This window comes from Myodes glareolus, chromosome 17 (assembly GCF_982192425.1).
Source record: "Myodes glareolus chromosome 17, mMyoGla1.1, whole genome shotgun sequence".
NCBI lineage: Eukaryota > Metazoa > Chordata > Mammalia > Rodentia > Cricetidae > Myodes > Myodes glareolus.
In genome coordinates this window covers 62,731,141-62,757,428 of record NC_142042.1, presented here as the reverse complement: position 1 = coordinate 62,757,428, position 26,288 = coordinate 62,731,141, and the positions used below count along the sequence as shown (strand labels likewise).

General features: G+C 48.7%; 1 protein-coding gene and 1 pseudogene across 6 annotated transcripts; one reads left to right on the top strand and one right to left on the bottom strand.

The window, feature by feature from the left end:
• Positions 1–112: 112 nt before the first annotated feature.
• Cgn (cingulin) lies at positions 113–26,288 on the bottom strand. 6 transcript variants are annotated; one of them, XM_048427897.3, is made up of 22 exons: positions 26,171–26,268; positions 23,069–23,147; positions 19,693–20,582; positions 18,975–19,072; positions 18,779–18,848; positions 18,583–18,678; positions 16,414–16,541; positions 15,027–15,159; positions 14,161–14,373; positions 13,652–13,800; positions 13,281–13,413; positions 9,959–10,168; positions 9,434–9,640; positions 8,602–8,859; positions 6,763–6,933; positions 5,317–5,478; positions 4,348–4,437; positions 3,086–3,169; positions 2,883–3,001; positions 2,545–2,653; positions 1,755–1,918; positions 113–1,501 (listed from the first exon to the last, which is right to left on the bottom strand). In XM_048427897.3, exons 3-22 carry the CDS (start codon positions 20,551–20,553, stop codon positions 1,360–1,362), a joined length of 3,597 nt encoding a protein of 1,198 aa, XP_048283854.1. In that variant the 5' UTR covers positions 20,554–20,582; positions 23,069–23,147; positions 26,171–26,268; the 3' UTR covers positions 113–1,359. The 6 variants fall into 6 exon arrangements, with proteins under 6 accessions (XP_048283854.1, XP_048283856.1, XP_048283853.1 ...); XM_048427899.3 differs by lacking the exon at positions 26,171–26,268 and adding an exon at positions 25,986–26,003; XM_048427896.3 differs by lacking the exon at positions 23,069–23,147 and having other exon boundaries at positions 26,171–26,288.
• Positions 11,078–11,577, top strand: LOC125396095 (large ribosomal subunit protein uL11 pseudogene; annotated as a pseudogene).

Sequence of the window (26,288 nt, the reverse complement as noted above, 5' to 3'; positions counted from 1 at the left end):
ACACCAAACACACACACACACACACACACACACACAATGTTAAAAACAACAACAACAAACTTTTGAGTAGGCCCCCAAATTAGCCAGGAAAATAAAGACAGGAATTTCAGTATAGATAGGTCATTTAAATATTTAATTTAAAATAAACCAAGACAATCTGATTTGCAGGATTTTTTTTTAATTCATGAAATTACAAGTGATTGATGAGAACAGAACTTACTTTGGAAATAAGAGGTGAACCATCCCCATCCATTACCTTCACCCACCAGAGCTTGGCACACCCCAGAACTCAGGAGGAATACATTCTCCAGTGCCCCTTCCCATCTCTACTGGGAGTCATCTTCTAACCCCAAGCAAAGATCTGAATCAGGAATCTCACTTCCTGAGAAAAGCAAAGATCTGTTGGGTTCCATGGAGGCTGGGGACATCTGGACAGAGAAGTCACTAGGAGACCACAGGGACCAGATGTTTGCTTTTAGGACCTGTGTAAACAGTCCTTGTGGTTCCCAGACAGGGGGTGGGCAAGAAGGAAGATGGAACCCTGAGGAGAACCAGTCCCCACCACCTTACCCAAGCTTTGGAAGCCCTTCTCCCAGGGGCTGGCTGGCAGAGCAGCCTGTGGGGAAGGCCAGGCTGGGCCCCAGCGAGGAAAGGCTGGTCTCTGGAGAGGTACGAGTGCAGGCTTATGAAAGGCAAGGGCAGCATCCTCATCTCACACTGCTAAGGCACTGAGAGTAAAGCAGCAAGGCCGGGATGGTAAAGACGGAAAGACGACAGGTCCCCTGGACCCAGTGACGTGGAAAGAACAAAACTATTGCGACTGAAGAGATGCTAGGGACTACTCATGGGCCCGTGACTGTGCAAAAAGTATCCGAAGTGGGTAGAGCCACGCCTGCATGTCCATTTACCCATAATGCTCCCTCCCTTGCTCCAGAGTGGGAGGAATAAAGGTTGCAGAGATCTAGGGAGCAGAACAGTGGGTATTTCCCTGAGCCATATGGTTAAATATTAAAGAAATAAAGCTGTACATACATGGCAATATCCATCCCTCCCTGACCTCTGCAGTCCCCCTCAGTGGCTATGTTGGCCATTAGTCCCTCTGTACAGGAGACGATACAGAGGTCAGAACCTACAGGAAGGGCTCAGCAGGCCTATCCACTCTTGCAGTGACAGGGACAAGCCCACCACCAGCTCATTGCTAATGTTTTATCACCCTTACTCTGGCCCCTCCCAGTCTTAAGTCTGAATCAGGTCACCCATAGGGAAAAAAAAAAGACTCAGGCAGGCAGGACAGAGCAAAGCAGAGCAGGGATGGCTGAGATAGGCTTCAAGCCCGTGTGGTCCTTAACAGAGCATGCGCTAGCAGGAGCTGGTCTGCAGGTTGCTCTCTGTGAGCAGGGATGCAATGGACGAGGGGTCGTAGACGCTGTCAAATTCCTCATCAGAGCTCAGTCCCTCTTGTTTGAGGGCCGCCTCAGCAGCTGAGCGGGAAGCTTTCCGCCTGAGTCAAAGAGAGAAGGGCAGGACTGAGACCATCACCCTTCCACACTAAGACCTAAAGCTAGCACGTCCCCTCCTCACCAGGGATCTAGGGAGACAAAGGGAAGGGTGGAAGCTAAGATACTAAGACCTGACTATACTACCTTCTAGGCAGGGATAAAGAGCTACGTAGTTCTCCTTATCCGGCTTGGGAGGGTCCATTCCCTACCCGCCATGAGCATGGTGCAGAGCAAGGTACAGAAAGGCGGCCATACCAGGCTTCCTTTTCCAAGGATTTGATCCGGGCCTGGAGCTGTTCATTGACTTCATGCTGCTCCTCCAGCTCACGCTGTGCCTTCTTCCTCAGGCCGTCCAGCCGCTCAATTTCCTCTTCGGCTTCATCCACCTGCCGCTTCAAAGCCTTCACCTTCAGGCTTAGCTAAGCAAGACAGGGTGTCCCCACATTAGCCCTACTCCAAGGGCTAGAACCTCCCCTGCAATGATTCTGACAAGGGACAATCTCCTCCTCGCCCCTCCCCCCATGTTGTGACTTTATGTAAATCCTCCAGCCTCAGGAATTGTTGAGAGGCAGGTTACGGGGCTAAGGAGATAGTTCAGCCAATAAAGGAGATAAATTGCCATGGAATCTCCCTAGAACACACAAGCCAGCCAGCCTAACCTATTTGGCAAGTTCCAGACCAGTGATAGATCTTGTTTCAAAAAAGAAAAAGAAGATGGAAGGTGACCGATGAACACCATCCATGGTTGTCCTCCAGCCTCTACACACGTGCACATTTGTGCACATGAATACACACATACACCTACACACATGCACAACCCAAAGGTTATCTGGGGAATCAGTGAATTCATGACATATAACACTTAGAGAGACTAGCACACTCAATACAAAGGCTATAACTACCCTAGGCTAGACCTCGCAAACTAGTCTCTGTCCTTAACACAAGCAAATTCTAAATGTGGAAGGCTTATGGGGACAGTGGCCTTCAAAAGAACACCTAACATACTTCCCTGTGGCTGCGCGTCCACAGGGTGCCATGCCCTCACCTGGTCTTTCTGGTCGTTGACATGCTGCCTCTCATCATCGATCTGGATAGAGAGCTCTTTAACTCTCCGTTCTAGTTTTCGATTGGTGGACTGCAGAACTGTCTTCTCTCTAGAAAGAGCAGGAAAGAGCGGTCTCTAGCTGTTGCCATCTCTAAGGAAGCCTTTACTTAGCACTGACCACCTCTCCAAGGACTTTTCTGTCGCGGGCCTCACCAGCGGATCGGGAGGATCCAGGGAAGTCCCAAAGACCCAGGGGTCATTCCCATCCCACAACTCTGCTCTAGTTCAGGAGCAAGGGGCGGGGAGAGGGATGACTGACAGGTTCAGGTTCGTATCACCTCTCCTCAGCTTGCAGCCGCTCTTGTAACAGTTGATACTGGGACTCAAGCTGAGAGAAGCTGGCACTGGGTTTCTGGAAGCCTTCGGAGCTGGCCAAGCGGGTCTTCAAGTCCTTGTTCTGAGAGAGACGGGAAGATCCCATGGTTAGCACTCCAGGTGGTCCTCCCTCTGGCCTCCTGAGTCTATCCCGACTCCTCCTCACCTGTCTCTCCAAGGAGATTTTGTCACACTCCAAGTCCTGCCGAGCAGACCTCTCCTGCATGAGCTCCGTCCTCAGCTGATCCACCTGTTAGAGATGGGGGAGAATTAGACTCGGGGAAGACCACAGCTAAACCTGCAAAGTAAATCAACAGAACCAGACCCCTGGAAGACACTCTCTGAACCCTGAGTCCCTCAAATTCTCAGGCAATTAAGTACTCTCCTCCTAGAATTTGCAGCACCCTACTCTCAATGGCCTGACTAGATTAGAGAAGGCCATCATATATCTTACATGAAGCTACTTGTCATTGCCCCTTCCTCATCACACTGGATTGAATCCCAGAAAATCAGTTTCCTGCAAGCGGCTCCCAAAAGGCTACTGCAGAATCTGTGAAAGTGAAGTCTGAATTGCACTGGAGAACCTAAGATGTCTCAGGCACCAGGGATGTGGGACATTTGCAGTGGGAAGATACAGGCGCGGAGAGGAGCTGATGGGAAAGGAGAGAGGCTATGTGTGCTACAAGTAGCAAAGCTGGAGGGAAGGACTGCCCAAGACCAGTAGAGTCAAATGATGTCACCATGAGCCCTGGATGCTGGACACTGGTGTGGAGCTTACAAGTAAAAGACTGCTTTGAGTCTCAGAACAGATTTTGAACTTTGGACTTCTGAACAGTATCAGCACTGGAAGACTACAGGAACTTTTAAAATCAGACTAAACGCATTTTGCATTATATTGATAGGGGTTTTATGGAAGGGGAACAGTAGGATACTATAGATTAAAGTGATGTTTGGAAGTGTGTGTGGTGGCACACACCTTTAATCTCAGCACTTGGGAGGCAGAGGCAGGCGGATCTCTGTGAGTTTGAGGTCAGCCTGGTCTACAGAGCATGTTTCAAGGCCAGCCAGACTACATAGAGACCCTGTCTCAAAAAACAATAAACAAACAAAAAAGTGACATGATTGGGTGTCAGGTTAAAGGAAGAAGTTTTACCTGTTCAAATGGGAGGAACAATTTAAAGAAGGCTCCCAAAATCCCACAACCAGGACTCCTGAATTGAAATAGTCCTCACTAGGGTCAGTGCAGCCTGGGCCGCCAGGGCTTTCCCCAGACTCCAATTCTTGGCTTCCTTCCACCTAAGGAAACCTGTCTGCCCTTTCCAAAGGAGAGGAGAGCCTGAAGCAGACTGCCTGGCCAGAGCATCCAGGCTATGAGAGGAGAGCAGAGCTGTCTTTGAGAGCTGGGGTGTTACGGTGGGGAGTAGTCACCTGGTCGCGGCCACGGTTCACACGCTCTGTTAACAGCTCCACCGTGTTCTTTTCTTCATCTAACTCTGCTTCTAGTCGTGAGACTTTCTCCTGAAGCAGAAGGGTAAAAGGTCAATTCTGTCCCAAATTTTGGGCCCTCGAACACCAAACTCAGATCAAGACCCCCATCAAAACTTCACTCCCACAGGTTTTTCCCCTTGCACATTCCAGAAACCTTCCGCCTGCTCCTGCTTGCTCAAAGCCACCATGGAGCCAGCGCCCTCTGCTGACCAGGAAGGCAAACGCTAGAATCCATTCCTTCCTGAAAAAAACTGAAGCTCCAGTTCCCCAGCAGAGGCCAGGATGGAAACCCTCAGAAGCAGCATTTCCAGAGTGTGGGGCAAATTTAGGCGGCCTAGCAGTACCATACAGAAGTAAGAGCATGGATTTGGGTCAGCCACCTAGGCCTGGAGACCAGACCCTCCACGTTCTGGCGCTGGACCTATTCCACTGGAAAGTGACTTATCACTGTACCTCAGGTCTCCTTATCTGTGAAATGGAGTGAGACCATCTACCTCCCAGGGAGATTCCAAGGATTCTTAAGTGCCACACACCCACAGTGCATTATATGCGTGTTGCTATTATTCTTACACAAGCACAGCAAACTGGAGACTACCATTCACTCTAAGGGAGGAAAGCCATGCTCAACTCCAGCCGCCTAGTGACATGCAGAACTCAGGTCTAAGAGGGTCAGTGCTAACACTCTCCAAATGTAAAACATGACAGAAATACAATTTCTTTTTACATGACATCTATAAATTTCTCAACATCTACATTTAGTTCACGGCTTAAAAAAAAAAAAAAACTTCTCGAATTTTATTATCTACACAGAAAAAGGCTTCGGATACATTGGCTCCTTTTCCTGCTCAAAACTCACGGCACTAGCCCCAAACGGCCCTCTCTCCCCACCCAGCCTGTCTGTGTCTTTACCTCCAGGCTCTTCAGCTGTCGGGTCTTGTCATCCTGGGTGCGCTTCTTAGTCTCAGCCTCCTGCTCCAGCCCCTGCAGTCGCTGGGCCAGTAGCTCTTTGTCCAGCCGCGCTGTGTCCCGCTCAGCCTGGGCTGTCTGCAGGGCCTGCCGCAACCTTTGCAGCTGGGCCCAAAGACAATACACAACAGCTCAGCCTATTTGAAATGTAGGGGTAGAAGGTGGGAGCGGTCTGCCCATGGGAAGAAATGCTCCACCACTGACATTCTTTAGCGCCAGGCTGGGACCACAGCTTGGCGGCAGAGCGCTTGCCCTAGGCTGCCAGCTCATGGTGAGAAAAGAATGACTTCTAGGTTTACTTTCTTCATTGCCTTAAAACTTACTGCACAAAGGGGAATCACTTGAGAGTTTTACTGGGGAGTAGGCACAACTGTGCCTATTTAAAGTGGTTTTAAAAACTACCAATCTGGGGCTGGAGAGATGGTTCAGCGGTTAAGAGCTCTAATTCTTAACCAGGGTTCTTCCAGAGGACCAGGGTTCGAATCCCAGCAAGCACTCACATGGCAGCTAACAACTGTCTGTGACTCTAGTTCCACAGGATCCAACAACCTCACACAGACATATATGAAGGCAAAAACACCAACGCATATGAAATACATAAATTTATAAAAAAATAAAAAAAACTACCAATCTGCCAGGTGGTGGCAGTACACAACTTTAATCCCAGCACTTGGGAGGCAGAAGCAGGAGTTTGGGGCCAGCCTGGTCTACAAACCAAGTGCAAGTTCCAGGACAGCCAGGACCAGTCCTACAGAGAAACCCTATCTCAAAAAACAAAAACAAGACAAAACAAAAACAAAAAATTTACCAATCCTGTCAGGCATGGTAGTGCATGCCTTAAATCCTTTAGCACTTAGGAGACAAACAGATCTCTGTGAATGTAAGGCTAGCCATGGTGAGACCCTATCTCAAAAAACAAACAAACAAACAAAAAAAATCCTAGGTCCCAGATTATGATCTAAGTAATAAAAAAAATTATGTTGAGACATTAACATTTTTAAAAATCTTGGATGAGTGGTGGTGGCACACACCTTTAATCCCGACATTAGGGAGGCAGAAGCAGGTGGATCTCTGTGAGTTTAAGCAGGACAGTCAGAGCTACACAGAGAAACTCTGTCTTGAAAACCAACCAACCAAACGAACAAAGCAAAAAAAAAAATTAAAGATTTTTAAAAACCTTCCCAGGTGACTCTAATGTGTAGCAGAGTGTGAGAGTCCTTGCTTAACAGATGAGGCATCCCCTCTCGTCTGTCCTCATGTGAACACCCCCTCCCCCGACCCACTCCAGTAGTTATACCTAAGTTGGGGCCCTAGCACCCCAGCTCACAGCTTAGTGAGGGGCAGTGACCTTCACACCAAAGGACACTTTTTTGTCACTTGGGCTCCTACCTCATCCTGAAGCCGGCTCAGCCCCCCTGAATTCTTTTCGGCCTCACTGGCCCAATCTTTGGCCTGGCGCTGGGCATCGGCTACTTCCCTCCGGGCCTTTTCCTTGTAATCTTCCATCTGGGACTGGAGCTGCTGCAGGGCTAGCTTGGAGTCATCCCCAATCTGCTCCAGCTAAAATGCAGGGGAAAGCATTTATTCACACTGCACCTCTATACCAAATGTTCCCTCCTGTGTCCAGTCCCAGCTTTCAGAAGTCTCGTAGGAGTTTCCTCTCTGCCAGGCAGCCCTCTCCAGCTTTCCTGGTCTACATCCCTAGTATGGCTAGTATTCAAATGTCTGAACAAGGGACTAAAGAGATGCCTCAGTGGTTAAGAGCACTGCCTGCCCCTCCAGGGGACCCAGGTTCAGTTCCCAGCACCACATGGCAGCTCTCTGCTGTCCATAGCTCTGGTTCCAGTTCTGCTCTCGCACAGGCAGACATGTAGGCAAAACATGAATGCACATAAAATAAAAATAAATAAAAAATTAAAAACAAAAGAAAACAAATGTCTGGATAGATCATAGCTTTATCACTTATCTCTGGTCTCATTTTCCCATCTATAAGATGGGATAGAAGGGCTGGAGAGATGACTCAGTGGTTAGAGCACTGGCTGCTCTTCCAGGCCTCAAGTTCAATTCCCAGCACCCACATGGCAGCTCACAAATGTCTCTAACTCCAAGATCTGGCACCCTTACACAGACACACATGTAGGCAAAACACCAATGCAAATGAAACAAAGTAAATAAATTATTTTTTTTAAAAAAAAGATGGGATAACAACAGTACCTACATTGTTAATATTGAATTATGTTAATTATTTAAAGTACTTATAATAGTGGTTTATACTAAGTAAACCTTCAATAACCCTGTTTCTGCAAACTTGACGTGACATGGTTATAAGATATACCACTAAAAAAGAAAATCTGGCCTCCTGAAATATGACAATCCCTTAAGTACTATTTTCAGAGAAAATAAAATGTTTGTTTTTCTCAGTTGACATTGCTAGTAGCTGACCTGGCTTGATAAAAATAAGATTGTGAGGAAGAACCTTATCAGCAGAAGTAATTTGATTTCTTCATTTTCTTTATTTCACTTGCTTCTTCCTCTCCCCACAATTCAAACCTTACTAATGACAACCCTTATGTTTAGGTCTTTGAGATTTCTAAAGGAAACTCCAAGAATGAAGACCCCAGGGCAAAACCACTGCTATGTAAGTGGGATATCACATTGGGGCTGGGCATGGTAGCACACAACTATAGAGTTTAATCCTAGTTTTATCTACATGAGATCTGTCCAAAAAAAAAAAAATGGCTCAGTTAAAAGCAACACTGCTCTTCCAGAGGACCTGAGTTCAGTTTCTGGCGCACACAATGGGCAGCCTCTAGCCACAGGAGACTTGATGCCCTCTTCTGACCTCCTTGGGTACTGCACTCACATACACACAGATAAACCCTGACACAGACACAGATATATAGACCCAATTTTAAAATAATAGTAAAAGTCAAGTATAGTGGCACACACTCTTAATCCCAGCACTTGGGAGGCAGAGGTAGGTGGATCTCTGTGGGTTCAAGGCCAGCCTGGTCTACATAGTGAGTTCCAGGACAGCTAGGGCTACATAGAGAGACCTTTTCTCAAAAAAACAGAACAAGATAATAATATAAGCCTTTTTTTTAAAAAAGGAAGATTTGGCCCAATCCTCTCTTGAGAAAAATGAATGTCACACAATCTACCCACTTCCAGGGCTAGTTTTTGCAGGGTTAATGCCTTTTCTTAAAGGTCCACACAACCTGTGTCTACCTCTTTGTTGAGTCGGTCCACAGTCTTGTTCAACAAACGCTTCTGCTCCTCCAGCTCTGCCTTGCTCTTTCGGAGAGCCTCCCGCTGCCTCCCTTCTTCCTCTAAGGCCCGGTTCAGTGCTTGTTGCTCCTGCCCAAGGCGTGCCAGCCCCCGCTGGGCCTCCTCCAGCCGGACTTCCAGAGCCCGCTTGGCTGCTGCCAGGCTCCCCTCCTCCTCCTGGGCAGCATTCAAAGCCTCCTCTAGCTGCTGTTTCTCTACCTGGGAAGAGGGGCAGGGGAAGGTTGGGCTGAGAGAAGGCAAAACTTAGACAGAAGGCATTGGAGGTAGGAGGAGGGGAAAGGTGGGGAGTTATACTAGTGAAAAAGGTAGTGCTGGCTGTGGTGGTACACGCCTCTAACCCCAGAGCTTGTGAGGAAAAAAGCAGACAGACCTCTGTGAGTTCGAGGCCAGCCTGGTCTACATAATGAGTTCCAGGCCAGGTGGGGCTATATAGTAAGACCCAGTCTCAAAAACCAACAAAGAGTGGGCAGTGCAAACAGGCTGGAGGAACGAGCAAAAAAATCAAAACATTACAAGCGAAGGGAGGGAGGTAGGAGACAAAAATGCCAGTGCAAAGTCTGAAACATTCACACCAAGTCACTCCAGGAAACAAACCCAAGCTTAACAGGTATGGTGCGGGCAAAGGAGCGGCTCACGAAGGCCGCACACCGAGAAGGGGAGCGCAGGGCGTGCGGGCACACTAAAACCAATGTCTGAGTACTGAAAAAGCAAGTCTCTACCAGGGCTTGACGGTGGAAGTGCAGGGGGGTCCAGGAGGCCGATGAGTGCTTACCTCCAGTCGGCGCACCTTGTCCCGAAGTCGAGCCTCCGCCGCTTCCCCACCCTCCGCCAGGCCTCGGGCCTCCTTCAGCTGCTGCTCCAGACCCAGGATGCGCCTTCGGAACTCATCGTTTTCCTCCTGCGTCTCCCGAAGTGTTGTTTCCACTGTTGCCCGACGCTGCCCCAGCACCATGGCCTCTGCCTCTGATGCCAGCTTAGCCTGCGGACAGTGGGAGAACTGGCTCAGACCTTGGGGCTCAGGTGGGTGAACATGCCTATCCAGGAAAACGGGCCACCTAAGCACCCACCAGAAGCTCACAGGAGCCAGGCATGGAGAGGTAGCCCCAGCCAGGGACTCCCAATAACCCTACCCCTACGTAGATGCAGCCTCCCCTGCCAAAATCTGCTATTTGCCATACACATGAGCCTCCAGAATAGCTCAGTACATACCCATCACAGGTAACTTGGCAGGCTCTGGTTTCTCAGCCCTCCTGACCCCTCAGCCTCCACCTCTGAGCCCTGGGCCCACTCCCCTTGCCTTGGACGCCTCTTCACAGTCCTGCCGCAGTTGTTGCAGGGTCTTTTGTAGCTGGAGGTTCTGCTGTTCCAGGTCTCGGCCTCGATCAGCCTCAGCCCTCAGCACTGCCAGCTGCTTCTCTAACTCCTGGTCCCGCTGTCGCCCAGCCACCTCCTGGCTCTGCCGCTCTGCCTGAAGCTCTTTAAGTTCCCCCTGGGTGCGTCTTAGCTCCTAAGGGAAAGAAAACAGTGAGGACAGCTATAACAAGGTTCCAACATGTGAAGAAAATAGGACTCTCGTATATCACGGAAAGGAGTATACATAAGGTCGCTTGAGAGAAAAATTGGGCAGATTTACAAAAGCTGAGCACAGAACAAAGCAAGCTTGTTCTTAGTGACATGCCCATGAAACTGACAGTTCTCACAAAAATTTGTTCATAAATGCTCATAGCAAGATCAGTCACTGTGTCAAGCACAGAATTTCCTAAATTTGGAAAATGAACAAAATACACTAATCAAGAATAGGACATTATACAGTCGTAAAGCCAGGTAAAGCCAGACGTGGTGGTGCACACCTATAATCCAACACACAGAAGGCAGAGCCAGAAAACTCAGGAGTTCGAGCATCCTTGCTACATAGCAAGTTCCAGACAAATCTGGACTATGCAAGACCCTAACTCTAAAACCTAGTATCACGTAAACAAACAAAAAGATGAAGACACTTGCAACCACACAGTTGAATCTCGACAGATGAAAAAAGTCAGAAATCAAAAGCTACATGTAATAGAATTGCAATGATATGAAATATCCAGCTTATACAAATCTGGAGAGAAAAGGCCATCAGGGCATGGAGAGAATGGCCGCTAAGGAGCATGGGATGCTTTGGGGGAGGTTAAAATATTCTGTAACCAGATAATGGTAATGGCTTCGCCAAACAATGAATAAACTAAAAACCATGGAATGGTTGGCTTAAAAGGAGAAATTTGGAGCCAAGTGTGGTGGTCCATTAATCTCATCAAGAGGAAAGCAGAGGCAGGCAGATTTCTGTGAGTTCAAGGCCAGCAAAGTCTACATAGTGTGACCATGTGTATAAAAAAGGAATTTTACATCACAGAAGATATAACACGATTGTTGGCTTTCAATTCAGAGGAGGCTATGGTGCAACTTCTTCGATCGTCCCTAATCCAGGTTTATCTGACACCAGCCACCTCCACCAAGTTTGACTCCAAGGAGATCAAAGTCGTGTACTTGAGGTGCACCAGCGGTGAGGTCGGCACCACATCTGCCCTGGCCCCCAAGATAGGCCTCCTGGGTCTGTCTCCAAAAAAGTTGGTGATGACATTGCCAAGGAAACCGGTGACTGGAAAGGTCTGAGGATTACGGTGAAACGGACCATCCAGGACAGACAGGTCCACACTGAGGTGGTGCCCTCTTCCCTGACCATTAAAGCCCTCAAGGAGTCACCAGGAGACAAAAAGAGGCAGAATAACATTAAACACTTTCGACAAGATCGTCACCAGAACTTTCTGGAATTAGTAAAGCAATCCTGGGTACTGCACAGTTTGTGGGCTGCAATGTGGACCCTGCCACCCTCATGACATCATTGATGACATCAACAGTGGTGTAGTGGAATGTAGTTAAGAAGCAACAAGAGAAAATATTTCAATAAAAGACCAAATGCTAATCAAAATAAAAATAATAATAATAAAAAGATATAACACTATGAGAAACCATGAGGCGGAAGAATGAACATATGGCTAAAACAGGACTGGCAGTCAAAAAATATATATACAAAAATTTGAAAGAATAAGTACTAATGCATCTTAAATTTCTTTTAAAAAGGCAGATAAAGGGGGCTGGAGAGATGGCTCAGAGGTTAAGAGCATTGCCTGCTCTTCAAAAGGTCCTGAGTTCAATTCCCAGCAACCACATGGTGGCTCACAACCATCTGTAATGGGGTCTGGTGTCTTCTTCTGGCCTGCAGCATACACACAGGCAGAATATTGTATACATAATAAATAAATAAATATTTTTTTAAAAAGTCAGATAAAATATCAATTATGCTTCCCTTTATTAGGCACTTTTGAAATTTATAACTAGCTAGCAAGACTGAAGGGCAGAGCATGCAATACTCTAGTGTACACACTAACCAAACTCATTGCAGAGAAAAGGAAACACAGCTGCTATCTGGTTTGTGTTGGACTTGGTTAGTCTGCTACCCTAATTCATATTTTTGTTAAATATGCGATAAAATATGCCTCCTATTTGAGGCATAATAATGAATGAGATCATCTGGAGAACTGTCAAGTGGCCATGTCAGCTGATACAGCCATAGGTTTCAGACTCTCCTCGGTATCTATAACTTCACAACAAATGTCATCCCCAAATAATTAACTGTGCTCTCTTTTTGTTGTGTTTTGTTTTGTTTTGTTTTTTGAGGGGGGGTTCATTTTGGAGGGAAGATTTGAGGCAGGGTCTGTTTACAGAGCCCTGGCTGTCCTGAAACTCAATATGTAAACCAGGTTGGCCTCGAACTCATAGAGACCCACCTGCCTCTGCTTCCCAAGTGCTGGGATTAAAGGTTAGCCACCACCTGGCCTATTAACTGCTTTTCTTATCCTTCATATACTACAATACCAAGAGTATGAAACTGGGTTTAATTTTTATGACTTTCTCATGACTCTTTTATGGGCCATATCCACATACGATACAAAAAGGACTGACTTTCTAAAGAAGATCAAAGAGAAGTGTGTGTCACCGTCCTGCCAGCAAGACTGTGGCTTGGGAAACTGGGAGATGCAATCAAACACTGGGCCCCTTAAGTGCCATGTTCAGACTCTGTGCTTTCCAAATAGCCTTCAGATTACAATTTGGTTTCCAAAGGTCAGCCAGTCAAGCTGATCCAGCATTCCAGCCCAGAGATTATATTTCTCAAGGTAAACCAATAAGCAGACATTCTAACAAAACATTTGCTTCGTCACGCAGTTAATGAATTCCTTCCTGGAAGAGCAGTTTTTGAAGTGCTGACCAAATTAAGGCTCTGAGCCTACAAAAATGACCCTGGAGTTTTACAAATTCACATGTATATAGCTACCTATGATGTCTTCTAAAAGGTAGCCAGCAGCTTCTGCCTATACCCCAACCTGGCTGCTAAAAAAAGTCTTTTTCTTTAGGAAACTCTATAGTCAACAAAACCAGTCCTGTAGAACTGGACAGGCAAAACTGAGCTGCTAGGATGAAGCCTGGAAAGCCCACTCCTGGACACAGCCCCACTAGCCCGGGCAGAGGCGCATCAGTGAGGCAGGAGTCATCCCGACCTGAAGTCGTGCCCCAGGTCCAAGTACCTTTTTGAGCTCCTCAACCTGGTGAGTATCTCTTGCACCAGCTCGGGCCTGCTCCAAGTCCCTCTGTAAGATCTCCATCTTCTCCCCAAGCTCCTCTTCCATCTCCTCCTTCTCCATCCGCAGCTGCAGAAGTCTGAGCCCAGCAAGGTTAGAAATAAAGGATAGAAGTTCAAGGTGAGACTTCCCACATGGGGAGATTAAAAGGACAAAGGGGACAGCCCTGTGGTGGCCATTGCCACAGGCACACTCTCAAGGAGTGGATGTGGAGAACGCCAGCTTTGGAAAGAACCTGGGAGAGCCTCGTGGGAGGGAAAGGCAGTGGGGTACAAGAGTCAGGTTAAACGCCCCTGAGAAAAGCAGGAGGGTCTTACTCCTGCTTGGTGGCTCTCAGCTCCTCCTTGTTTTTCTGGAACATGCTCTGCCAATGACCTGTCTCCTCTGAGGTCTCCTCCAGCTCCCTTTGCAGCTCCCGGACCAGGGAAGACATCTTCTGCCTCTCAGCTTCCACTGCAGCATGGTCCTACGAAAGGAGGCAAATAGGCACCCAAGCTCACGTAAAGGTAGAAGAGGAAGCTGAGGCCCAGAGAGCATCATAGAGCGACAGTGTGACCCCTGGCAGTGTGATGCTAGGAAGCCACAGTCAGCCTCCCTGTGATCTGCAGGAAGCCCCCCTCTAGGATCTCCCCATGGATTTGGCCACACATCCTTATGCCATTTCTAGCCTGTTACTCCTCTCTGCTCTGGTAGGTTTCCTAACCATCTCATGTGTCCTTTAGGAAGGTCTCTAACTACAACCATGAAAAGTTCAAAAATACACGAATAAGGCAGCCCCATTCCCTGGCAGTGTTGTCCTCTCCCAGCCCCAGTTCTTGTCACATGCCTGGGTCGCATCTTGCATGCTCTGGCGAAGCTGCTCCGTGTCTCTCTGGTACTGCAGCCGGACCTGTTCCACTTCCTGGTCATGGGAGGCTACCTCCTCCTTCAGGGCCCCCTTCAGGGCTGTCAGCTCCCGTTCCCTCATCCTTAGCTGCTCCTCGACTCGTTGTTTTCCCTCTAAGACCTCTTCCAGAAGTTCCCGGGTCTCCAACAAGTCCTGGAGAAAGGGAAGGTGGAAGCTCGGGGCGGGAGGACCATGTTAGGATTCAATCTGTCTATTGAAAACTCAACCACGAGACTGGAGAGATGGCTCAGCCGTTAAGAGCACTGTCTGCTTTTCCAGAGGTTCTGCGTTCAATTCCTAGCAATCACATGGTGGCTCACAACCACTTGTAATGAGATCTGGAGCCCTCTTCTGGCCTTCAAATGTACATGCAGATAGAACACTGTATACAAAATAAATAAATCTTTAAAAAAAACAAACAAACAAAAAAACCTCAACCACTTAGCCAAAAATACTTATTGAGAGTTTGGCAGTGTGGCACATGCTTCTAACCCCAGTATCTGGAATACGAAGGCAGAAGAAGCACAAACTGAAGGCCAGAATGGACAACTTTGTGAAGTCCCACCTCCAAAAAGAAAGAAACTATACTTTGTATTAGTATAGTATTAGGTGCTTTTTGCCCTCTAAACTGCCTGGAGTCTAAAGCAGAACTGTCATCTGGTCTCTAACCTCACACCACCTTTGAGTGTGCCTGAAAGCGCACTGAAGTGCACTGGTGAAAACCTGCCTGCTTTCCGTACTTCCAACAGTGGATGAGCAGACCTGGGGATGCTGCAGGGACCGAGGCTAGCACCACCCCCTCCTACCTTTACGAGAATCTCCTTTGCAGGCTCAGGACTCTGGCCCTGCTTCAGTTTGATCTGCAGCTCCTTCACCTGGGTCTCCAGCCCATGCCGTAATCCTTCCTCCTGGCCCAGGAGGAGCTTCATGTTCTGAAGCCTAACAAGAGATGATAGCATTACTGGATACTATGTTAGGCAGTTGCTGGCTTACCATACATCAATCCATTTAAACTTCCTTTAAATCTCTATTTTTTGAACATTTGGCTTTGCTATGAAGGAATAGAAGGACCTTGCCAAATTGGGCAAGCACTTCACCAACAAACTACACCCTGCCCCTATTCAAATCTTTTTTTCCTTTATTACATTTTTATTTGTTTACTGTGTATATACGTCTGAGGGAAACGTTTGTGAGGTGGCCAGACGACAACTTGCAGGAGTCATTCCTCTCTTTCCAACCCGTGTGTCCCCGGGACGAAATTCAGGTCCTCCGGTTCTGTGGTAAGCATCTTTACCAGCTGAGCCATCTCCAGGCCCTTGCTCAAATCTCTTGTTTTCTTTTTCGTCTCTTTTTTTGTTTGTTTTTGTTCTTTGAGACAGAGTTTCTCTGGGTATCAAACAGTCCAGGCAGTCCTGTAACACACTCTGTAGACCAGGCTGGCCTTGAGCGGAGAGATCCGCCTGCCTCTGTCTCCCTGCGCTGGGATTAAAGGTGCACGCCACAACTGCCCAGCTCCCCTGTTCAAATCTTAAATGAACATTTATTCCCAACTACTTCAGTGAAAACCGTGCCCTGCTCCTTGATGCAGTCTGCAGCACTCGCCACCGTCAAGAGTTACAGTTTTACTCACACTCTCCACTTCTCTACCCTCTGTTCCCTGTCTCTGGAGCGAAGATTCTGGAGAGGAGGGCCCTGCCTGCAGGGCTCACTGATGTTCCTCAGGAGCCCACAGCAGGGCCTGTCACATAGACAACATCGGTCACAGACAACATTGGTCACATCTGCTACACTAGTGAGTAAATCCTCACAATGACCCTGTAAGGTAGCTGATATATTTTTTTAAAGATTTATTTATTTATTATGTACAGAGTATTCTGCCTGCATGTATGCCTAAAGGTCAGAAGAGGGCACCAGATCTCATTACAGATGGTTGTGAGCCATCAGGTAGGTGGTTGCTGGGAATTGAACTCAGGACCTTTGGAAGAACAGTCAATGCTCTTAACCTCTAAGCCATCTCTCTCCAGTCCCGGTAGCTGGTATTTTTTAAGGTCATTTGACAAACTAAGAACCTCAGACAGGAGCCCATCTCCAGATCATGCGCTACCACCATTACACAAAAAGGAAAAAAGAAAATAGTCTCCACCCCCTTCACATCTGCCTCCTTCAGACCCCAGCTCCCGCAGCGGCACTCACTCCTTGGCACTCTGCTGCGCCTCCCCCTTTTTCCTCTCCAGCAGCTCCTGTAGTCGGTTACACTCCTCTGCCTTCTCCTCCAGCTGCCTCTCTAGCCCAACCCTGGATGGTTCCAGCTTCTGCCGCTTCTGGGAAAGAAATAGAGAACAGGAAAAGCTTCTAGACAGATCCAGAATAGCTCCAAATGGTAGCACATGCCTATAATCCTGACACTTGAAGCAGAAAGATCACTGTAAGTTCAAGGCTAGCCTGAACTATACAGTGAATTCCAGGCAGTTTGGGTTAGAATGAAATCTTGTCTCAAAAAATAAAATAAAATAAAAGTCTCCTAAGTGTTCTAGTAATAATAGCCATGAGTCAGAATTACTCAGTGAAGCTGATCCCTGATTCTCAGTCATCAGACACTGAGAAATGCTTGTTTTAGGCTGTTAAGTTTTGAAGTAATCTGTTTTGCAACAAATAAAGAGTATATTATTATCTTCACTTAGTGATCAGGAAGCAGGATTTGAATACTTGAAGAACTTAACTGAGATTAGTTACACAGCCAACAATTACTAGAATCAAAGCTGGAATCCATTAAGTTTGATTCCACATAACCATTAACCTGCACCGATTTCTCCTTAACAAGGGGACTGCAAACCATCAGGAGCTGAGTTCCTAACTATGTACAGGGCAATACTGGGAAAAGAGGAAGTAGCATTTATAAAGGGGCCGGGGCAGGGGCATGGTAGACTGCCTGCCTAACATACACAGTCCCTGGGTTCCACCCCAGCAAGGCATAAACTGGGCCCAGTTTATGGTGATGGACATCTGAAACCCAAATTTAGGAAGCAGGGGCAAGAGGATTAGAAGTTCAGGTTTGGCTGGGCGGTGGTGGTGCACGCCTTTAATCCCAGCACTCGGGAGACAGAGTCAGGTGATCTCTGTAAATTCGAGCCCATCTTAGTCTACAGAGTGAGTTGCAGGATGGCCAGGGCTATATTGAGAAACCCTGTTTCAGAAAAACAAACAAACAAAAATAAATAAATAAAACAAGAAGTTCTAGGTCATTCTTGGCTAACATAGTGAGTTCACAGTCAGTCCTTTTGAGACCCTGTCCTCCAACCCCAAAAAGAAAAGTAAATATAAAAGTGTCCATGTTTTAGAGGAAGAGTGGCCGCATCGTTTATCCCCTTCTCTGCAAGGCACTGCTGCGGGCACTCCTTCACCCGCCTCATCCTCAGACTTCTCATCAGAGAAGATCCTCCGACATACTTTACTTTGCACAGCCACTGTAATGATTATGCATTTACCCAGAGCAGTATCTGCCATAAAAATTACACTTGATAAATGACATTATCGCCACCATCGTAAGTATGATGAGAAAAAGACTCGAGACACATAGGATGTAAGCAGTTTGGGTTTTTGTTTTTGTTTGTCTGTTTTTGTTTTTTTGAGACATGGTTTCTGTGTGTAGCTTTGGAGCCTGTTCTGGAACTCGCTCTGTAGACCAGGCTGGCCTTGAACTCACAGAGATCCACCTGCCTCTGCCTCCCAAATGCAGGAGTAAAAGCGTGCACCACCACCGCCCGGCCTTTTCTGTTTTTGAGACATGGTTTCATGTGACCTAGTCTGACAAATAGCCAGAGAGGACCCTGAACTCCTGATCCTCCTGCCTCTACTTCCTCAATGCTGGGCTTACAGTCAAGCCCACCACAACTGGTTGTGTTCAGTACTAGGGATTGAACCTGGGACATTTGGTGTGTGCAAAGTAAACATTCTATCAGCTCAGCTACACCCCTGGACAGAGAACAACAGCAAGTTTCTCAAGCTTCCTCTGAGCAGTCAATAGCAGACTCCATGGGATAATAAAAAAGAAAGTAGTTAGATCTCCTATATGTTCCGTCCATTAAGTCCCAGAGAACCTCAAAGGCCTTGCTGGGACTAGGACACCGACTTATTGTCTCACACAATACAGACAGGACTACACAGAAGAGCCAGCCCAGCTGGGCATGGTGGTGCACACCTTTTAGTCCAGCAGAGCGAGGAAGATCTCCGTGAGTACGAAGCCCAGACAAGGATACTCATATTCAGTAAGATGTCCCTCCCATCCAGTCTATCTTGCTCATCCCCCCCGGACATCACCTTCCCATGGTCCTTCACTCCTCCCATAACTCTGCACTGCCTTACCTTCACCTCTTCATCCAGCTTCTTCTGGAGCTCCTCAACTTTTCGGGTAAGCTCACTCTGCCCTGCCAGGGCCTTAGTAGAAGCAGGAGAAACCATCTGCCAGAGGTATGGGGGAATAAGCAGATGGGAAGTGAGCCCACATCCAGATCCCTGGAGGCCCTCAAGGTTCTACTCCTGACCCTAAAAGGTCACTCACCCCCAGAGGCTGCATCTGCTCCAACACCAAACTGACCTTCCTCCTCACAGAGACGTCACTTTCTGGGCTTCTGGGGGACAGAAGGACGGAAGCAAGGGTGAACGGAGGGGAGGAGAGACCAGGAAAGAGATGGGAAAAGAAGCCAGAGGGACAAGAAAGAAGTGTATGCTCCCACTACAAGATGGACCCCACTCACCCCTCCCTGAGGATGCTGTAGATGGTGGCCTTTACATGGTCCACACTGCCTGGTGCTGCCTCCCGCTGGTCTCGGAGAAGGTCTGGAGTTGATTTGAACTGGAGGGAAAATGAAGGGGGGAAAAAAGGGAAAGGAAGAAGAGAGGAAGGGAGGAAAGATCAGGCCAGAGTATTATGTGGTTCAAATGGAACACAGGCGGCAGTTGGGAGATGGACAACACTGCTCAGCCCCAAAAAAGTCCAAGCAGGGTAGATCTCTGCACTATTGCTGGACATCAGACTTTTCTCAGTAATCAGTTGTGACCTGTGTCACAAGTCATCTGTCATTAACACCAACAGATACACTGGGATTTATTTGTAAATGCACACAGCTCTAGAAGGCACGTGTCTCCCACTCAGTCTCTTCTCTGGGTTAAATAGGGAAAGCATGGACTTCAAGAAAGACTAGCAGGGGAGTTTCCCATACCCGCCAAGCCTGCACCAAAGATGCGAGACCTAGCAAATATCTGTGTGCTGATGACCGCAGCATGGCTCACTCTCCGCACTCAGTTCCATTCTCCTTAGACTTGTACCAAGAAAGTAGGCTGTGTGTGTGGATATTGAGTGGATAGGATGGAGAACAAAAGGCAGACTTTCAGCCCTGTGCTATCTGAATTAGCAAAGGATTCCGTGGGCAGATGCAAAGCTGGGGTTGGCAGTGGGGAGGGATGCCATCTGACCTGCACCATGGTGGGATCCTGTGCTTTCTCCCGCGGTTCCTCAAAACTCTGAAGTACCCAGTCTTGGGTCTGCCGGGACCGGCTAAAGCTGTTGAGAGGGCTCTGGCTCTGAGGCGGCTGCTTTGAACTGTCCACGTGGTCGTCATACTTTGTCCCAGGGGCCCAGTGGTTGGAGGACTGGCGGTCTCTATCCTCGCGGGTATCCCGGGTTTCCCGTGAGAGCCGGCTGTCCAGACTCTGGCTCCGCTTGCGCTGTTCGTGGGGAAGTGTCCGGGTGCGGCGTCCAGTGCGACCGCGGACCTGGCCCCCGGTTTGACTATCAAACTTGTTGATGAGCGAGTCCACTGAAGACAAGGGGGCAGTGTCAATGGTGTTACCTGGGGGCTTTTTTGGAGGGGCTAGCTCCAACAAGCTGGCGCTCCGATTGTTAGGACCCACCGAAGAAAGCCCTGTGAGGGAGGCTTGCGACTGGGACCGAAGCAGTCTTCCCTTCCAGGGGTCCCTGGGCTCCTCATCGGATGTGCTGCTCTGAGAAGGGGCAGGAAACCCCTTGACTTGAGAGTAGGGGTTCTCAGGGAGTTCTGAATCAGAGCTCAGAGCTCCTGGGGACCCCCGGTTGTTGGTCCCCTTAATTTGGACCCCGAAGGAGTCGCTGCCTTTCTCTCCACTGTTAAGCACCACAAAGGGCTGTCCGGCAATGCCCTGCACGCGCACAGCGACCCCATAGGTACTGGCTCTTGCATCCTTGGCAGGACGTCGCCCACTGCGACGAAGGGTGCCCATCTCAGTAGCACCCTCTGGCTCCGTGATAAAGCGAATTTGGACTCCATGGTCTACAGGGCCCCGAGGATCCGCCATCATGGGTGCCTGCTCCACATGTAGGAGGGGTCCTAGAATATGAAGAAAACAGTTTTAGTTGAGGAGCCTGAAGCAGAAAGCCAGTTTTAGGGAACACTAAATTCTACAGAAAACGGTTCTCATATTTTCTTTGAGCAGCAGAAATGCAATATACGGAGTCTATCCCCAGTTTCTGACTGCAACTTCTCCCAAGTGACGCTGCTACTCCCGCTCCACTTTGAAAAAGCTGGGAAGGTAGTTCATGAATATGTACAAGGTTTCTCCAACATAGGAGGAAAAAAATAAAAATAAAACAGATAACATACTTTGAGACCCTGAGATCCAACAATAATTCATTTCCTTTGATGCAATCCTGGGGGCTGCAGCTTAGTACGACTTCGAAGATACAGCACATACAGCACAGACAGACAGCGGTCTCTCCCATGCAAAGGCAGACCCCTAACCTGCCTATCTGATTCTTCCACTCCCTTGAAAATAAGAAGCCTCCTACTGCAGAGTTTATTAAAATATATACATGACAAAATGTGGCACCCATTTCCGGGAAGACAAACTGCTACTAACAGCAGCGATGTGTCTGGGGTGAAGGTCCTGAGGGCTGGACACACAGACGGATTTACTCTCTGGGCTTTCCCTGTGTAGCTTCCTGTCTCTTCTGAACTTTATACCATGTAGACATACCGCCTATCTCAGAAAGGACTCTGGGCTGGGTTGTGACTCAGTGGTATAGCATTTCTCTAACATGTGTTCTCAATCCACAACACCAAGACAGAAAAGTAAGAAGAGGGAGGACTTAAAGATTTTTTTTTAAGACAGTGTCTTATGTGGCCCAAAGCTGGCCCCACACCCTTTAAGCAGCTGAAAATGACTTTGAATTCTGATCCTTCTGTTTCCATTTGAGCACTGGTATGACGAAGGTGAGCTCTGGGCCGTGCTGGGATGGAACTAGGGCTTTATGTGCCAGGCAAGCATTCTACCCACAGAGCTTCAGCTCCCACCCTTTCAACATAGGTTTCAGTGTGCCAGCCCAAGGATTCAGAGTAGGCAGGTTGTGGGGCAGAGCCAGGGCCATCCACAGGCCCACTTCCTGGTCCACATTGCCCAAGCTCAGTCAGTAAATGGAATGCCTTCTAGGTGTGCTCTGGTTCCTGGAACTCGGGAGGGAGGTTTTGTTCCAAGCAAATTAAACAACAAATGCAGCTTCCTCACTTCTGCTGGTCTCTAATGGAGCCCAGCACCAAGCTGGAGGGAGGAACCTCAGGTGTGCCAGACAGAAAAACAATCATATCCAATTCAACTGCCCTGTGGGGCGCTGGGCCAAAGAAACTTGGCAAGGTCCCTCCCAGAGATAGTAGAAGCTCTAGGAAGCCAGAAACCAGGGCAGCTAAAGGGAGGAGATGGGCAGGGGGAGCAGAATACAGGTGGGAAATGGATGGGGAGAAACGGGCACCGAGGGCATTCTTAGCAACCCCAGACCTTCCCAAATGGAGGGAGAAACGCTTTACTGAGAACAATTCACTCTGGGGATCCTGAGACTGTGACAGGAATGCACCTCCTCCACAACACAGCCCACACACACTTTTAACGTAGAATATGTAAGTGTGTAAGGGCAGTGGGGAGAAGCTCTCCACATTACTCAAGAAGAGGCACCAGAGAGGTGGTTCTCAACCTGTGGGTGGCAACCCTTTTGGAGTCAAAAGACCTTTGACAGGGGCACCTAAGACCATCGGAAAACGTTGATATTTACATTATGATTTATAGCAGTAGTAAAAATTACAGCTATGAAGTAGCAATGAAAATGCTTTCATTGTCACCACAACGTGAGGATCTGCATTAAAGGGTCGCAGCATTGAGAAGCTTGAGAACCACTGCTCTAGAGTAAGCACGAGACAGAAGGATTACCAGGAGTTCAAGATCAGCTTCAGCTGCAGAGACTTTGCCTCAATAAAAATACACAACAAGCTGATTGCCTTCTTCTTTCTCCACATGCAACAATTTTATAATGTTTACTTTTTTTTTTTTTTTTTTTTTTGGAGAAAGGTCTATGTAGCCTAGGCTGCTCCTGAACTCATTAGGAAGCTGAGGAAATTAAGGTTCTTTCTTTGGCGGGGGGCGGGGATCTTAAGTTTCATCAATACAAGAGTTTATGGACACAGAAGGAAGCTTACAAACAAGAATTTGAGAAAAAGCAATAGGACAGGTAAACTGTCAATCACAGCAGATGCCAGGAGGCGGGACATGGAAAGAAGTTGCCAGAAGTAGAACAAGGGAAAGGCATGCATTTAAGAAAGCAGGCAGGTTTAGTAATGGAGGTCAGCACCCAACCTTACAAGGCAGACAAGCAGCTGCATGGCAGACGGGGAAGGGGCTTCAGAGGAAAAGTGAAAGCCCAGTGTGTATGGAAAAGCATGCCCAAGTTTGGCAGATAGCGAAAAGAGAAATAGTGGTGCTCCTCTCGCTGGGAAAAGCAGAGTTTTCTTGCAGAGAGCCCGTCATTTACATATATTCCCAGCAGGTTTACCTCCACACACTGAAGAGATTAGTTCCTGTCTCTTCCTCCAGGGCAAAGACCAAGACTCTCAGCTACCCTCGGCCTGGAACTTGGAGAATGGAAATGAATACTCTTTGAAGGCTGTGTCCTGACCAAGGCAGACTCTCCCAGCAGCAGAGAGATATGCCCATGGATGTCTCATAGCATTCCTTGTGCTTTAGTAAGGAGACATCTTCCTGGTCTGGACTCTCTGCCCCATAGATGTACCTAAACCGCCAGCTCTCAGAAGTCACATGATTTATTCATGATGAAGTTCTGCCCTGTCAGTATATCTGCAGATCTGGACAAGGAGCTCCCATGTAGGACAGCTAAGTGTCCAGCCCTTGGCCCAGAGTGCCAGTCAATGTAGGGGTGCTATCTAGTGTTCCCCTAGGTTCCAAAGACACCCCAACCCTCAACTACTATGAGTTCCAGGACATGTGGGTCAGGGGCCAGGACGGAGAGATCTTTAGGGTGGGTCAGAAAACAGAGCTCTAAATGATTCAACATGGAAAACCCGAAACCTACCCGCCTTCAGTTACAGAGGACAGTAGGTGGGGCCAAGGGAGCAGGGCACTCCAAGGCCTTGCATAAGCCCTAGGCAGGTAAACAACACGAAGCCCAGGGCCTGTGCTCTCACCAGATGCCTGACCCTCTTTTCCCTCTCCTGGCATGTGCCCAGGGCATTTCTCACCAACTGTACTATGGGAAAAGACCAGGACAGAAGTTAATTCAGCGCCATCTGTCTGCCTCTGCCATCCCTGTCTGAACCCAGGGAGAAGGCACAGTACACCTGTACCAGACAGCCACTTCTCCCCGAGTTACTCATTAGCCTGCCCTGCCCCAATTCCATCACCTCTGGCCCAGCCATTCGCAGCTGGCTTCCAACCAGGAGTGACAGGGTCCCTGGACTTCTGGCAGGAAGTGGGGGGTGGGGTGGTTTCGGGTGTGTGGAGGAAGGGCTGATGTACACAGGGCCAGGCGATCTGCTGGATGCTGAATAACAGTATTCAGACGGGGGAAGAACTAAAAGAACATCGATCAGAACCACCTCAGTGGTAATAAAAAAAGCAAACAAATGGTCAAAATTAAAAAGGCTAGTTCAGTGACTTATCATTGATAAGAAGGCTCCTTGTAGGCTCAAACAGAACACCCCCCGAAGGGGACTCCAGACTAGGTCCACTAAAAAGCAGAAACCTGAGAGCCAGGCAGGAGCTACTTGGCCAGTGGGGGTAAAAAAAACACAATGAAGAACTGGGCCCTTGCAAACTGGCTGGACTGGTTTGAGAGGCAGAGGGAAGGGAGGGCCAGGGAGGCTACCCTGGGAGCTGGCAAAGCAGATCAGAGTGGTTCCCCACCACAGCAGAGGGATGAGGCCAGGAGCGGAGCTCTCTCCAGCCTACCCGCCATGTGGAGGAGGAGGCAAGAGTTACAGGTGCACCTGGAACGTGATGACAGGCCAGTTTGTGACAGGAAGACTTTGTCTCCCTCCACCACTCCCTCTCGGTTGCCAAAGTTGCATTCCTGGTCTTGCACTTACCTTCATCAACTCCCAGGCGCTTGGCTCTCCCCTCCCTGGCACAAAGAGAAGCAGCCCTACCCCCGCTCCTCCCACGAGGGTAAAGGCAGGCAAGTCTGCCTGGGAACCACAGGAAGCCAGAATCCTCTTAGAACCAGGCAAATCTCTGAGCTGACAGTCCCCAGGGCCAGACCCATACTCCCAAATACCCGGGAAGGGAAGGTGCGCTGGACCATGTAGGCAGCTTGTCTACAAACATAGCGGTTGCTAATTATTTCCCAATTACAGCAACTGTCTTCAGACAGAGCATCAAAGGGGCCAAACTAAGGTTGACACTGCCGCCTAAGGCAAGGAAATTCACCTCAGAAGTTGTCTGGGGCCCAGTATATACCTCTCATGTGGCCTGGGAATTTGGAGATGGCATTCCCCTAGTCTTCTGGTCTCCTAGGGAGTTCTGCCTGTCTTTCTGCACCACTAAGTGCCTACAGTGACTTATCACAGATCATGAATCGGGATGCCTGTTAGGGTTCCAGGGAATCAAGAGGATTCTGTAATGCAGCAAGAAAATTAGCTGCACTCCCAAATCTCACCAGTGCCCCCCAATCCAAAACTAAAGGAAGAAGTATATATTTTCTGGAAAGGAAGGGTTGACATCAGCCTCAGGAAAGAAGACAACTTCTAGGTGGGTGTGGTGACATACGCCTGTAACCCAAGCACGGGGAGCTGCCTGCAATCAGTTCAAGGTCAGCCTCATCAGTACAACAACTTCAAGGCCGGCATGGACTACGTGAAACCCAGTATTCAATCAAACCACAATCCATTCCCCCGAAAAAGTACACATTTTCAGTCATTTTTGGTGTCCAGGGATTTATAATTCTTGATGCCCCTCTCTTAGAGAACACACACAATTCTTTCTAGAGGAAGAAGGAAAAAGTCTCCCTGGCTTGAAAAGAAAGACAGAAACAACCTTAAATAATCTCACACCTAGCAAAGAGATGGGGGTGCCCTCATATTCTGACCTTAGCGTCTTTCTTACTGGCAACCGTTTTCGCCTGTGGGCAAACGGTCAGGGAACGACCCCACATTTCAGAGCACTTCCAAATCCAGAGGAGGGTATCAGAGGCTAGTCAGGACTGGCGGGGCGGGGGGGGGGGTCACCCCCACACCAGCACCTGCTGACAGCTCCACCGCAGTCTCTGAACCCACGGCGGCACTTCCATTCGCTCCAATACGACGAACCCTCTCCCGCCCCGACGCTGGTTTCCAAGAGAAATTCTGCCCCAAGGGCCAGCGCCTGACCTCCAGAGATCGTAGCGCTGAAACGCACGATGCCCTGGGAATAACCTTACCCTCAGGTGCCCCACACCTGGCATCGGACCAGTCACTTACTTCTGGCACCGGAGCAGGGGCCAAGCTCTTAGTTCTGCCACCGCACTCTGACCGCCCCTCCTCCTAAACTCAGCACCTGTGCCCAGGAGGAGGAGGGCATCTGGCGCCTCCACCCCGCCCCTCAGGCATACTCCTGAGGGCCCACCCACCTCGCAGGTGTCCTCGCTCCCCGCTGGCTCACTCACCCGAGTCGGGCTCGGTGCTCCCGGGCTCACACACCCCGCAGGGGCTCGAGCTCCGTCAGCCCGCGCGGCACGCGCGGCTGCAGCCCAGCCCCTCCGAGCTCTGAGAGCCCTCCTCTCC